A 14,933-nucleotide genomic window follows, 5' to 3' on the forward strand; every position below is an offset into this window, starting at 1 on the left:
TAAATCATAAGTGTTATTTAATGGGGGAGTTTTCATTCTTTCTCCATTTTTTTTCTTCTTGCAGTTGGCAAGAGATAGAGTCCCCCTTTAAATTTTACTTCATTCAATGGGGTGTGTTCAGTTTGTTGGTTCATTGATGACTTTCACCTAAATAAGAAACTGCTTCATCAATAAGTGAGCAAAAAGGGAAGCCACTTTACATGTCTGCTGCTTGAAGTAATACATGTTTAATTAATTTCCTTCTAGTTCTGCTGTTGACTTTGAAAAATAATGACATGCAGGCATTAATTTGAAATGATCAGTTTTACCTTAACATGTTACTTCAACTGAATTTACAATTGGGAAAATTGCTATCCGGTATCTAGTGAGTAATGACACTGGTTTAGGTGTTATTTGAATATATATATATATATATATATATATATATATATATATCATCAGTGGTTAAAGGCATGGTAAAGGTTTTAACAGCTTTTGCTGCTAAAGCATTCAGCTCTTTTTGAAGATTGATGGCTATGATGTGTGTGTGTGTGTGTGTGAAAAGGGGAAAAAGCTACAAAACAAGTTCAAGACAGGAATTTTTGGTCCAGCACACTTTTACACCATCTGAGTATTGAATTGTTTACCAAAAGAATGAAACAAAAGGTACAGATGCTCAACTGATGTTGCCAACAACACCAAAGAATGAACTACAGAAAGTGATAGTGCGGATAATACGAATAAAACCCTTTTTTCAAAAGGAATGTCATTTATTACTAGAAAATTACAATTTCTTTACACGCCTTACCACCGAGTACATTTCAAAATTAAGCTCGTTAAACCTCTGATGAGCTTAATTGCTATGTTACAAAGGTGACCAGAAAAAAAAGGCACAAAGGAAATGCCTGACTTTTTTTTTTGGCAGATTTCTCTATATCTTCTTTCTATATGCGGTTTTCTCTACTTATACACAAGATCTCCATATCCTTCCCTCTAAAGAAATAACTATGATGGAAACATCATCATGGTACCGCCGTCTATCCCCTTGCGGTATTTCTAGTAACTCATGAAAGTCCATGCCTGCAATCACCAAAACCAAAAATGTATAATGAGGAACTAAGATGAAAATGCGGAAAAAAGAGAAGAAAAAGGGATATTTGTTAAGACTGATATTTGAATTATACCAGCTTTTTTCGCAGCACGAAACAGCACTTCCTCAACAAGATGCTGAGCAGGATCCCCTTCAGGTTGCAATGTGATGAAAAGTTCAACCTCGGATACTGCCTCCTCGTTTGTTAAGTACTGATAGAGCCCATCAGAAGATAATATCAAAAATCTGTCTTTGGGACCTAATTTGTGGTGGTGGAGAGATGGTACACAAGTGATATATGGAGAAGCTCCTTTGTAATCTATTCTGAACATCTCTAGTAGGGCATTGTTCCATTTAGGCTGCAGAAGTTCAAAAAGAAATAAGGGCCAGATGCAGAATTTACTCAAAATCATTCAAATCAAATCAATCAAAATTTCCAAAGGCAAATGCAAATACATAGCAAATATTTGCTCTAAGTTCCTGTGGCCCACCACATTGCAGAAGGCAGTGCTTTCCCAAACCTCTTCGATATTTCACAGAAAAGGAAAGCAAATGATCTATTTCTATGTATGTTATTATTTATCTTATTGCAGAATGTCATTCGGTCTTCACTAATGAAAGGCCACATTCTTTGGACTAGCAGCTTTACCTTTACCTATTTGTAACAATAGTTCCTAGTATCTCATCTGCTGTTTTTATTTTCTATATGGTGTTTATTGGGGGAGAGTGCAAGAAAGATCGAACAGCAAGTCTGATGTGCCTCATTTTAGCAGCTATTGCCAATTATTTCCAAATGTTGTTGTTCTTTTTTGCCAGAGATTGATTCCTAATAAATCATACTTGTATCGTATGAAATCTAGGAATTAAGCAAACTTTTTGCCAATGGATTTGCATACTATAACTATAACTAATATTTGCCTTCTGATTGATGTTCTCAGAATGATGCTCCAAGAATCAACTTTAACTTGGCCAATTCTGGACAACATTCAATATAAAAAAAGCAAACCTTTTTGCTGCAAACACAGTGGATAGAGTTTTTTCTCAAAGTTTTCCCAAAAAATTCACTTCGCAAACACCAATCTAATTAAGCAATATTCATCGTTAAAGTAGTTTAGAAAGTTAGAAAAACAGTCACCTGTTTGAGAAAACCAGCCCCAAAAGCTCGAGTGACCTTCAAAGAACCTTTAACCCGGTCATTCATCACCGCATAAGCATCATCGGGATGTTCATTTATTATTTTTTGAACTTCCTGAAATGAAATAAAACATCAATCTCAATCCAACAAAATCATTTCATTTTGTACTACTAAATGCTTGGTGTATGAGATTTTACCTCTTCAACACTGGTGCTATGATCCACACTAAGCTGAAAAGCAGTTAAATCAGGCATTGCACTAGATCTATCTCCATCAAAACCTTCAAGATCATGCAATGTTTCTTCATTAATCCTCTCCAAATCCTGTCTAGCCTTCCCCAACCAATAATCCGGCTCTGTCTTTTGAGCCAGAACTGCCCTACTATCCCCAACATTCATCACATAAACATCCTCACCTTTCATCAACATAACAAGCACACAAGAACCCATCAAAGCCAACTCTGGATTTTCCATCAGCATCTTATCAGCGATATCCAAATAAGACTCCTCTGTTTTTCTCAAAGCCTGAGATAGAGCTTCCAAAACATCACCATGATTTATCATCGATCTTGATCCATCAGACTTGTTTCTACTCAACTGTTCCTTTAATTTCCTATCAAGTTCTAATCTTTCTCTATCCCATTCACATTTCAACCTCCTTTGACTCTCTTCCCACCTCTTCGCTACGCCTTTATACTTGCCCTTCAAGTTCCTGCCTTTTTTCTTTTTTGAACTCAAATTTGAATCGAAATCAACATCTTCTTTATCATAGGGGTAATTCTCTTGATCTATAGAACGGGAACAAGCACCATCGGAGCAACCTATTGCGGATTCGGGTTCCCTGCTCTGTTTTTCTTCTTCGGAGGAAGCTGCAGGGGCTTGTTCAAAGCCATCATCCCACAACAAACCCTTGAGTTCTTTATGAACATTGGAGTAAAGATTTGATAACAAATAATCAGGAGCATCAGGGCCGTTGAATCCATCATAAATCCCAACAAAAACCCATCCATGTTCCTCTGAAACGACGACGTGTACTCGATCCTCACCTGCTTTCCCCTGTGCCCATTGAAGATTTTGACATACCATTGACTCGTCATCCTCTAAACTACTTTCACTGCTTAGATTCAAACTACTGACTATCAAATTCTCATTTTGATGATGAATCGGGTTCTCATCGGACCCGATTACCCATTCGGTTTCTTTAATCGAAACGACACCTTTAATTGGAGCCACGACATAATTTTGCCCGCGAGAAACGGTTTTTGAGATGGCTCTTTGGAGGACCCGAATTAAAGATCCTTTCCTCGATCTGGATTTAAAAGCAAAAGCTCCATGAGAAAAGCTTCTTTGAAACTGATCGGAAAAGCCTTTTTCCAGTGGACCCGAAAATAACCCGCGATTATAGTTATTACTATTAATATTATCAAGCGGACCCGACATGAACCCTCTCTCAATTGGACCCGACATGAACCCTCTTTCTAAAGGACCCGAACCTGGAACAAGACTACTGGACATCGGACCCGAAGAGTTGATTAAATTCTTCGGAATCGGTTGCAGCGGTATCGAGGAAAACGACGTCGTGCTCTCGAAAGCCGCTGCTCGATCGAAGCAGCTGTTGTTGTAGCTGATGTCCGGGTCCACCAGCGCCGTCGAAAGCGGCGTATACGTGTTGGCGCTAACGGAGGCTCCCGATATCGTACGGAAAGTCGTGGTAGATTCTTCGGAATGAACCTTGGATGAAGAGAGTCGGGTCGGGTCCGGTCTAACGTAGCAGAAGGAGTGACCAAGTCCTTCGTCGAGAGGATCCGATAGTAACATGGATGTTTCCTTTCTACGACGAGCTTCTTCTCCGCCATATCCACCGCCGCTGGTGAAGCACACGCTTAACTTACAGAAACCGTTACCCATAACTAAAAATAAACAAATAAATAAATAAAAGAGCTTTTCTTTTTTTTTTTCTCTTTTTTGCTCTTAAATTTTCAGGTGAAAGAGAAAGAAAACGGGAAGAAGAAGAGGGTTGGGGGAAGGGAGTTGACTTTTGTTAAGGGTAAGGGGGTAGCTTTTCAAAGTTAAGAGAAAACACACTTTTTTAGGTTCCATTTTTATTAATTTTTTGTTTTCGGCTGAGGTAACAATGGGGGCGTTGACTAAGCGAGGGTTTGAATTTTATCTTGTAATAATTTTTGTTACTTCTTTTAATATCATCAAAATTAATTTCACTGTTGATCCAAAAGAACCTTACCAAGAAGGCTAAACTGAACTCAATGAAGTTTGGGGGGTTTTGAAAGCTTAGATTAGTAGTGCTTTAGTCAATTGCCCGATTTTAAATGAGTTTTCATTTTGTGAGCGTGGATACACGCTCTTGGACAAGTTGACAAATTTTAAATTTTGTAATTTTGTAAAAATCCTTTTTAAAAAGGGGAAGGCGTGCAGAAAGAAATTCAATGAATGAGTGTTTGTGAGTCAAATATTTCCTAAAGAAGCAAAAGATTACCTCTTTTAACATTTTCTCTTTCATAAAAAACTTTGTTTTAAATAGAATTAATTTTTTATTAAATACTTAGCTTTCACTGAAAAGAAATCTTTGGTATTTTTAAAAAATGATTTTTATTGATGTAATTTTGATTTTGATAACAAAAAAAATTCATTAAAGATTAAATTAATGAATTTGTCAAATTTATCAAGAAAAAAATGTTAAAAAAAAGTTGAAGTTAAGATTTATGAGTTAGTGCCCATTTGGATTTAATCGCAATGCAATTAAATTCATTATATCATTAATTAAATTTAAATATTAATTTTTATTAAATTAATTCAATATAATTTTTTTATTAAATTTTTTAAAATTATAATTATAATAATTTTTTTAATTATAATTATAATAATTTTTAATTTTTATTTTTAATTTTATCATAATTTATCTCATCGTCTGTTCAAATTAAAACCTTAATAGAAAAAGAAGGGAAGTAAACAAGGAAAAGGGAAATAGAACGTGAAAATATAGAAAGTAAAAAGAATAATTACATATCTAATTATATATATTTATATTTTATGAATAATGATACGATTTATTATACAAATGAATGTTTGATTTGATATCACGTGTGAATGATGATAATGTCGCAATCAAAATACTAATGATGTGATAACAAAATATAACAATTAAATAAGATTTGTGAAAATATAAATAATATATCCAATAAAACTGAAGATAATAAAACTTCTTAATTTTATTTATAAAATCATCAAAACATGTCTTATTGTTACATTCATATTTTTATGATATAATTTGAAATCTCATAATTGATAACAAGATAAAATTTCAAAAAGTATAAATAATTTGTGAGATTTTGAAATTAAATTCCATTTGCAAGCATAATTAATGCAAAGTGAATGAGTAAGAATATGAAAAAATGAATCATCTTTTTTTAAGTTGATTTTTGGTTTATGAAAGAAAATTTGTTTCTATTAAATCGGGATTAATGCTTTAAAACCACGCGCCAAGGAAGAGATTTGGGGAAGAGTTTAGCCATGAAGTGAAAACAAGAAAGAGGTTGTAAATTCTGGTACAGTTGGAAACGTCAAAGAGCCGGAATAGACTCCTTAAATAGGTCATGGAAAATCGTACCACAATCACCGTTGGATAAAGCGCAGAGGATTGATAAACGCAAGGTTGACTGACACCTGGGAGCTCATTATTGACATCAGATATCTCCGTTTGTCAACGCGAGGTTTTCCCTTGGCCAAAAAACACAAAAACGCGAGGTTTCGTTTCCCAAGTGCAAGCCGCGGCTCAGCTTGACTTTTTTGTTGCTGCTCATTTTTCAAAAAAAAAAAAAATATATATTTATTCAATTCAACTTGCTCTCTTATATAACTATGATAGCCCTCTTCGCGGCTTAATTCAATTTGGGCCGACTGCCGACAGCTCTTAATATGAGTTTTAGATTTCGAGTTCGATACAAAATTTTATATTTTAAAACTAAATTTAAATCTTTTAATTAAACTGATTGAACTTTAAATAAGATTTTTGAATAATTAATGAAATTTAATTCATACGAATAAATTTACTCTCTTGTACTTATTTTATTATTATAAAAATAAAAATAAAAATTTATACCTTAGAAAAAGGAAATTTCCCCCTTTGTTTTCATTTGGGGCATATTATTGCCCCTTTATTTATTTTACTAAGGTGGGGTTTGTGCAATGTACTACACTTAAAATTTTTTTTGGGCACTAACTTCTCTAAGAAAACAAAATTGTAAGACACTTATTAAAATTTTTTTTGTTTATAAAATTTTTATTTTTTAAAATTCATCTTGTAAAATAAAAATAAAAATATAAGAATCATTTAAAGATATATATATATATAAATAAATACCTGTTAAAGTTAATTAGAACTTTAATTTAACACAATATTTTTAAATAATTTCTCACCTTAATTTAACTATGAAAAAAATCACTAGACTATTAGAAGAACTCTCATTGATTAATGTCCTTAAACAAAAAATTTTAGTGTATTTCATCTATAATTTTATTATTATAAACATGTAATTATCTAATCATAATAAAAAAATTTGTAACAATTCATTATGTTTATACATGTGAGTTTCTAATTAAATCTTACATAATTCTTAATTATAATTAATTATATTATCAGGACATTCATAGTATTATTTTACTTTTTCTATTCATTGCGAATTAATTATTCATCAATGTCATAGCATATAAATTCATAAATTTATAACTAGACTTAATAAATGGATTGAGTCGTCACAAATCTTTTTTATTTAGATGTGATTGGCCACATAAAGAATCTAACCTCTTAAGTAGCTCCTAAGCTTGATTAAAAGTTCCTAAAAGAATAGGTTTAGGTATATTAATCAGAATAGGATTCGAGAGTTTGGTTACATATGAGGAAGGTTATAGCACCGCCATGTACCCATTCGAAAAATGATATCATATTATTTTAAATTTATCATAAAATTTTGATTTTAATGGTTTTAAGTTTTTTTGTTAAATATTAAAAATAATTCATAAGATTCTTCCATCAATATCATAAAATTCTTAAAAATATTTTATCGCCTCAAGAATATTCAAAATTTTCATTTATTTTCTTGAAAAAACTCCGTCATCAGTAAAAGGTTTATTTATTATTCTTCTTTGTTTTGTCAAAAATATATCTAATTATTTTACTATTTGAGCCAAATTATAAATATTTTTTAATTTTGAATTTCTAAATTCTCTACCATTTGGGCTTATTTAGAAATTTTTTTTATTTTTTTTGAAAGAAAATAATATGATAATTATTTTAATTGAAATTTCATTTAAATTATTCTATCATTTGGGATAAATTTAAAGAAAATTTCTTACCTAGAAATTTCTGAGAAATTTACTATTTAAAATTTCTAAGAATCTCATCCTTAGATAATTATCAAATATTTTCAACTCAAATTTTTATTTTTTCTATTTTATTATTATTATTAAAAAAAATTTTTATTTGAAAATAAATATTAATTATTGTTATTGAAACTTTATCTAAATTATTCCACCATTTATGACAAATTTAGATAAAATTTCTCACCTATGAAGTTTATAGAAATTTACCATTTGAAATTTTTATAAATTTCATCATTGGATAATTAATATTTATTCTTAAAATTTATTTTTTTATTAAATTAAATCATGCAAAAATACTAAAAAAATAAATAAACAAAACACATAAAATAAATAAATAAAATATAAAAAAACCAAAGAACGGCTGACTTACAGCTGAAATTCGACTCGACTCGAGACAGAAGCAATGGCTCGTAAGCACGGCTCGGGGGACGCGGCTTGGCTTGGCTTGGGTGAAAGGTTGGTTAGAACGCGGGTCAGTCAAGCGGGTTGCGATCGGGTCAGATAAAAATGCGCGGATCCTGAGGATTTATTAATATCAAAACGACATCGTTTTGCAATGGTATAAAAGGTTGAAATTCGATCTTTTCTTTAAATTCCTTTTCTTCCTTCTCTCTCTTTCCCTTTCTTTTCCCTCCTCTTTTCTCTACAAACCTAGAATTATGGTTGAATATCTAACCGAAAATTGGGAAACAATGCCAAATTTTGGAAAATACCGTCGAAAAATTCAAGTTTGGTAAAAAATTTCATCGAAATCTAGATTTTTTCAAAAAATTTTCAAAAAAAAATTTGCCAGAAATTTTGAAAAATTCCTAAAAAAAAAAATCCTAAAATTGCTGCTGCTCTTCCAAACACTCTTTTTGCTTCTGTTTTCTCTATTTAGTGTCCCTTGTTGGCCTCTGATCAGTGGGTATTTATAGAACAGAATCCAATACCGAATAGAAATCCCAATCCCCTCTGGACTTTTAGTCTCATTCAACCTTTCCCAAACCATTTCAAACTCCTCAACCCAGTTTTACACCAATTTAACCACTTTTTTCATTTTTTTGTTTTATTTTTTACTTATTTATTTTTTTTATAAAATTAACAGAATCCTAATCTAGTAGACCCCTAGACAAATTGGGGTGTCTCCATAAATCTATAGCTAGACTTAACAAATGAATGGAGTCATCACAAATCTTTTTTATTTAGGTGTGATTGGTCACATGAGGAATCTATCCTTTTAAAGAGCTCCTAAGTTTGATTAAAGGTCTCTAAAAGAATATATTTGGGTCTATTAACTGGAACAGAGTTCAGGAGTTCAGTTACATATGAGGAAGGTTATAGCACCTCCACATGCCCATCCGAAGGATAGTACCATATTATTTTAAATTTATCATAAAGTCTTGATTCTAATGGTTTTAAGTTTTTACGTTAAATATTAGAAATAATTCATAAGATTCTTCCATTAATTTAGTAGAATTCTTAAAAATATTTTCTCACCTCAAAAGTATTCAATAATCATGTTTATTTTCTTGAAGATGCTTCGTCATCGGTAAAAGGTTTATTTATTATTCTTCTTTTTTTTGTCGAAAATATATCTAATTATTTCACAATTTGAGCGAAATTAAAAATATTTTTTTATTTTAAATTTTTAAATTCTTCACCATTTGTGCCTATTTAAATTTTTTTTATTTTTTATTTCAGAATTTTTAAATTTTCTACCATTTGGGCCTATTTAGAATTTTTTTTTTGGAAAGAAAACAATATGATAATTATTTTTATTGAAATTTTATTTAAATTATTCTATCATTTGGGATAAATTTAAAGAAAATTTATCATTTAGAGATTTCTGAGAAATTTACAATTCAAAATTTTTAAGAATCTCATCATTAGATAATTATAAAATATTTTCAACCCAAATTTTTATTTTATTATTATTTTTTTAATTTTTTTCTTTTTTTTTGTTTGAAAGTAAATATTAATTGTTGTTATTGAAACTTTATCTAAATTATTCCACCATTGGGATAAATTTAGATAAAATTTTTCACCTAAGAATTTTATAAAAATTTACCATTTTAAAATTTTTATAAATTTCATCATTGGATAATTAATATTTATTCTCCCAATTTATTTTTTTATTAAATTAAATCATGCAAAAATACTAAAAAAAATAAACAAAACATATAAAATAAATAAATAAAATATAAAAATACCAAAAAACGGCTCGGCTTGTAGCTGAAATTCAGCTCGACCTGAGACAGAAACAACAGCTCGTAGGCACAGCTCAGGGAACGTGGCTTGGCTCGACTCGACTAAAGGGTTAGCTGGAAAGTGAGTCAATCAAGCGGGTTACGATCGAGTCGGGTTGGCCCAAATAAAAACGCGTGGATCCTAGGGATTTATTAATGCCAAAATGACGTCATTTTATGATGGTATAAAAGGCTGAAATTTGGTTTTCTTCATGTTCTCCTTCTTCCCTCTCCCTCTTTTCCTTTCTTTTCTCTCCCCTTATCTCTACAAACCTAGAATTTCGGTTGAATATCCGACCGAAAACTAGGAAACACCGTTAGAAGCTGGAAAATATCGTTGAAAAATTCAAGTTGGGCCAAAAATTTCGCTAGAATCTAGATTTTTCCAAAAAATTCTCAAAAAAAAATTTACTAGAAATTTTAAAAAATTTCTTTAAAAAATTCTAAAATTGCTTATGCTCTTCCAAACACCCTTTTTTGCTTCTATTTTCTTTATTTTGTGTCCCCTGTTAGCCTTTGATCATTGGGTATATATAGAACAGAATCCAATGCCGAATAGAAATCCAAATCCCTTATGGACTTTTAGCTCATTCAACCTTTCCCAATCCTTTTCAAAGTCCTCAACCCAGTTTTACACCAATTTAACTACCATTTTTCATTTTTTTTATTTTTTTGTTTTATTATTTTATTATTATTTATTTATTTATTTTTAAAATTAATAGAATCCTAATCTAGTAAACCCCTAGATAAATTTGGATGTCTATAGCTACCCCTATTTGCGTATTTTCTATGAAATAAGAATTGTGCAAAGACCTAGATAACCCAATCAACTCAACACATTTTTTTTTGTTTTTTTTTTAAGTAAACAAAGCTCTTCTAAACAGAGGCTCAACGACTTTTGAAAATAAATTGTTCCTCTAAACAGAGGCACCACAACTTTTGAAAAAATAAATTACTCCTCTAAACAGAGGCACTACAACTTTGAAAAATAAATTGCTCTTCTAAATATAGGCACCACAACTTTGAAAAATAAATTGCTCCTCTAAATAGAAGAATCATAACTTTTGAAAAAATAAATTGTCTCTCTAAACAGAGGCACCATAACTTTTGAAAAAATAAATTGCTCCTCTAAACAGAGGCACCACAACTTTAAAAAATAAATTGCTCATCGACAATCATATCCAGAAGAGTCATAGATTGTGTCTGAAGAAATTTTAAGAGATTATGCCCAAAGGTTTTACAAATCAGTCATAATACTAAGAGATATCATTTTCAAGTATTAGAATCTTACCTCACAAGCTTATTCTCAAACAAGAATTTGAAACTCTTTCATAAAAAAGTCTTCTCATCTATCTTCTTCATGTGAGATCTTGGAATATCCCTGCTTCTTAGATTCATGCACTAGACCTTCTCAAATGTAATATATGCTATGCACTAGACATTTAGAAATGTAATGCATGCTATACAAATGCTGGTTAATTATGGTACTTAAGTTTTTCAAGCTCTTTTCTTAGGCCCCAAACCCCTCAATCCTCAAATGCTAAGACCAAATAAATGTAACTCTTAATCATCTTTCTCCTTTGACCCTCATATTCTCTTTTTAAAAATTTTTTTTTCCAAATTCAATGTCCTTATCAAGAACTAAACATTTCATATTTATCGTTATCACTTTCAACCTTTCCAATATAATGTAGAAATCTTTCATGCCATTATTCATTTATTAATCATTATTTCAATATCAAAAAGTAAGAATGTATTCACCTATTTCTTTCATTGTAAGGTAGTAAAGAGAAAAGAGTAAAAATGACGGGGAAATAATCAATAAAAAAGAAAAAAGCAAAGAATGAAGTGGAATATTTTTTATTAGCAAAATGATAGCAAACTTTGGCCAATGTGAAAAGAAAAGAATTACAATGATGGGTGTGGGGAGACAATGTCTAAAAACAAACAATAAGATAATTATGATAACATATCTTAAAGTTTTCTTCAAAAAACTTAACTGCCCGATGCACTTAACAACTTAGAGCGCTTCAAAACATGCTAGCCTCATTACTAATGAGTTTCTAGATTCAATGATGCATTCTCCTTATCTAAGCTGCTTTTTTAGTTTTTCAACTTAGATAAATCTCTTTTTGACTTAAACCACCTTTTTAGGTTTTCGACTTGAGTCTTTGTTTTTTATTTTTCATTTTTTCTATTTTTTCCATTTTTTTCTTTTTTTTTCAAGCATAGTATTTTTTCACAATATCAAAATTTACAGGATAAGGTAAATCATCTCCATCTATCTTAGCTAATATCAATGCTCCGCTTGAGAAAGCTCATTTCACGACATATAGCCCTTCCTAATTCGAAGTCCACTTTTCTCTATTATTATGTTAGCTTGGAAGAATTTTTTTCAAGATCAATTTCCCTTCCTGAAAGTAACGAGGTTAAACCTTTTTATCATGAGCCATCATCATTCTTTTTTTATATAACTGACCATAGCACAACGCTGTCAATCTCTTTTCTTCAATGAAATTCAATTGTTCATAGCGCTCTCGAATCCATTCAGCCTTTTCTAGTTCAACTTTTTTTAAAATTCTCAAGGATGTGATCTTCACTTCTACTAGTAATATAGCTTCCATCTCATAAACTAAAAAAAATAAAGTTACCTCATTAGAGGTATGTACTGATGTTCGATATGCATACAGCACAAATAGCAACTTCTCATGCCAATCTTTATAGGTTTTAGTCATCTTCTCAAGGATTCTTTTTATATTCTTGTTTGCTGCCTCAATTGTCCCATTCATTTTCAGACGGTATGACACTGAATTATGGTGTTTGATCTTGTACTGGACGTATATTTCTTGCATTAGCTTGCTATTCAAGTTCTTGGTATTGTCTTAAATGATTTTTTTTTAAAAGTTCATATCTATAAATGATTTCTCTCTTTATGAACTTACAGACTACAGATCGTATCACACTTTTAAATGATGTTGCTTTCACCTATTTCATGAAGTAATCTATCATCACGAAAATGAACCTGTGCCCATTAAAAGCTTTTGGGGTTATAGGACCAACAACATCCATGCCCCATATTGAAAATGATCAGAGTGGTGCCAAAACATGTAAAGCAGATGACAAAGCATGGATCATGTCAACATAGATTTAGCACTTATGATTCAAGCATAGTCAATGCAGTTACTTTCTATTGTCAACTAGTAGCAACCTGCTTTCATGATCTATCTTACCATCATATATCTATTGGCATGTGCACCACATATCCCATCATGCACTTTTTCTATAATTTTTTTAGTTGTAATCTTATCTATGCATCTTAATAATAATTGATCACGATTTTTTTGTAGAGAACATTTTTATTTAAAAAAAAACTCATTACTAGTCTTCAAATGACCATTTTATCATTCTCAGTTGCCTAAATGAGATTTTGTTAATTTTTAATATACTGTAAGATATCATAATACCAAGGCTTTTCATCATCCTCTTCTTCTTCTACATTAGAGCAGTGAGCTAGCACATCTTTTATATTTAGCTTGATAGGTTGAACATCGATATTATCACTAATTCAAATCATTGTTACAAAAGTAACCAAAGTATTAGCAATCAAATTCTCCTATCGAGGTAAATAATCAAATTGAATATGTTCAAACTGCTTGATCAACTCTAGGATATACTTACAATATAAAATGAGTTTTGAGTCTTTCGTCTCCTATTCTCTTTTCAATTAATATATAACTAGTGCTGAGTTTCTAAACACTTTTAATGCTTTAACGTTTCTGTCTATAGCAACTTATAGACCTATGACACATGCCTCATATTCAGCGATGTTATTTATGTAGTTAAAATTCAACCTCGTTGTTATATGATAGTATTGTTCTTCTAGAGAAATCAAGATTGCCCTAATTTCATATTTCAAAGCATTAGTAGCTCCATCAAAATACATTTTCCAATGGTTCTTTTCACACCCTTCCTTTTTCAGTTGGAAAACAATTATCAAGTCTTCATTAAAAAATTTTAATCTCATTGGCTCATAATCTTTAGCAACACGATCTGCAAGAAACTTGGCTATAACACTTTTTGTAATACCTTTTGGCTCACATATATGATATCATACTCTAAGAGCATTACTTATCATCTAGTAATTTTTTCAGACAAAGAGAGCTTCTCGAAGATGTATTTAATTGGATCCAGTTTTGTTATAAGCCAAGTGGTATAATGGAGCATATATTCTCTAAGTCTTTTGGTAGTCCAAGCTAATACACAACACATTTTCTCTAAAGAAAAATACTTGGACTTGTATTCTGTGATTTTTTACTTAGATGGTAAATAGCTCTCTTTTTTCGATTAGACTCATCTTGTTATCCCAGCACATATCTCACTGAATTATTACACACTGTCAGATATAAAATTAAAGGTTTTCTTAGAATGGGTGACACCAATACCAGAAGATTTGATAAGTATTGCTTAATTTTATCAAAAGTCAATTGATATTCTTCTTTCCATTCTCCAAGATTATTCTTACGAAGAAGCTTAAATATGGGGATCACACTTGTAGGTAAGCTAAGAGATGAATCGAGAAATATAGTTCAATCTACCCAAAAAACTTTAAACTTTTTTTGGTGTGCTTGGAGGTGACAAATTTTTTTTGGATCGACTTCAATCCCTCTTTCATTGGCCACAAAGCCTAACAATTTCCTTGATTTTGCCTCAAAAGTGCACTTAGTTGGGTTCAACTTGAGTTGAAATTTTCTCAACCTCTCAAATAACTTTTTGAGATTGGTGACATGATCTTCGTCTTTTTGAGATTTTACAATTATATCATTCACATACACCTCAATCTCTTTGTGCATCATATCATGAAAAAATGTCACCATGGCTCTTTGATATGTTACTCCAACATTATTTAAACCAAAGAGCATGACTTTGTAGCAAAATATCCTTCACATGATCATAAAAATGGTCTTTTTCATATCATCTGCAGTCATCTTTGTTTAGTTATACCATGAGAACCTATCCATAAAGGAGAATATTGAATGATTGGCCGTATTGTTTATCAGTGTGTCAATACGAGGCAAAGAAAAGTTATCCTTTCGACTAGTCTTATT

General features: G+C 31.0%; 1 protein-coding gene across 1 annotated transcript; it reads right to left on the bottom strand.

Annotated features, from left to right (window-relative positions):
* Positions 1–713: 713 nt before the first annotated feature.
* LOC111303632 (putative protein phosphatase 2C 23) lies at positions 714–4,254 on the bottom strand. The gene is made up of 4 exons (XM_022900027.2): positions 2,402–4,254; positions 2,205–2,318; positions 1,164–1,428; positions 714–1,059 (listed from the first exon to the last, which is right to left on the bottom strand). The coding sequence occupies exons 1-4, from the start codon at positions 4,109–4,111 to the stop codon at positions 944–946; spliced, it is 2,205 nt and encodes a 734-aa protein (XP_022755762.2). The 5' UTR covers positions 4,112–4,254; the 3' UTR covers positions 714–943.
* Between the last annotated feature and the right edge of the window lie 10,679 nt (positions 4,255–14,933).

Source organism: Durio zibethinus, chromosome 13, assembly GCF_047325235.1.
Source record: "Durio zibethinus cultivar Kanyao isolate XHJ-2024 chromosome 13, ASM4732523v1, whole genome shotgun sequence".
Taxonomy (NCBI): Eukaryota; Viridiplantae; Streptophyta; class Magnoliopsida; order Malvales; family Malvaceae; genus Durio; species Durio zibethinus.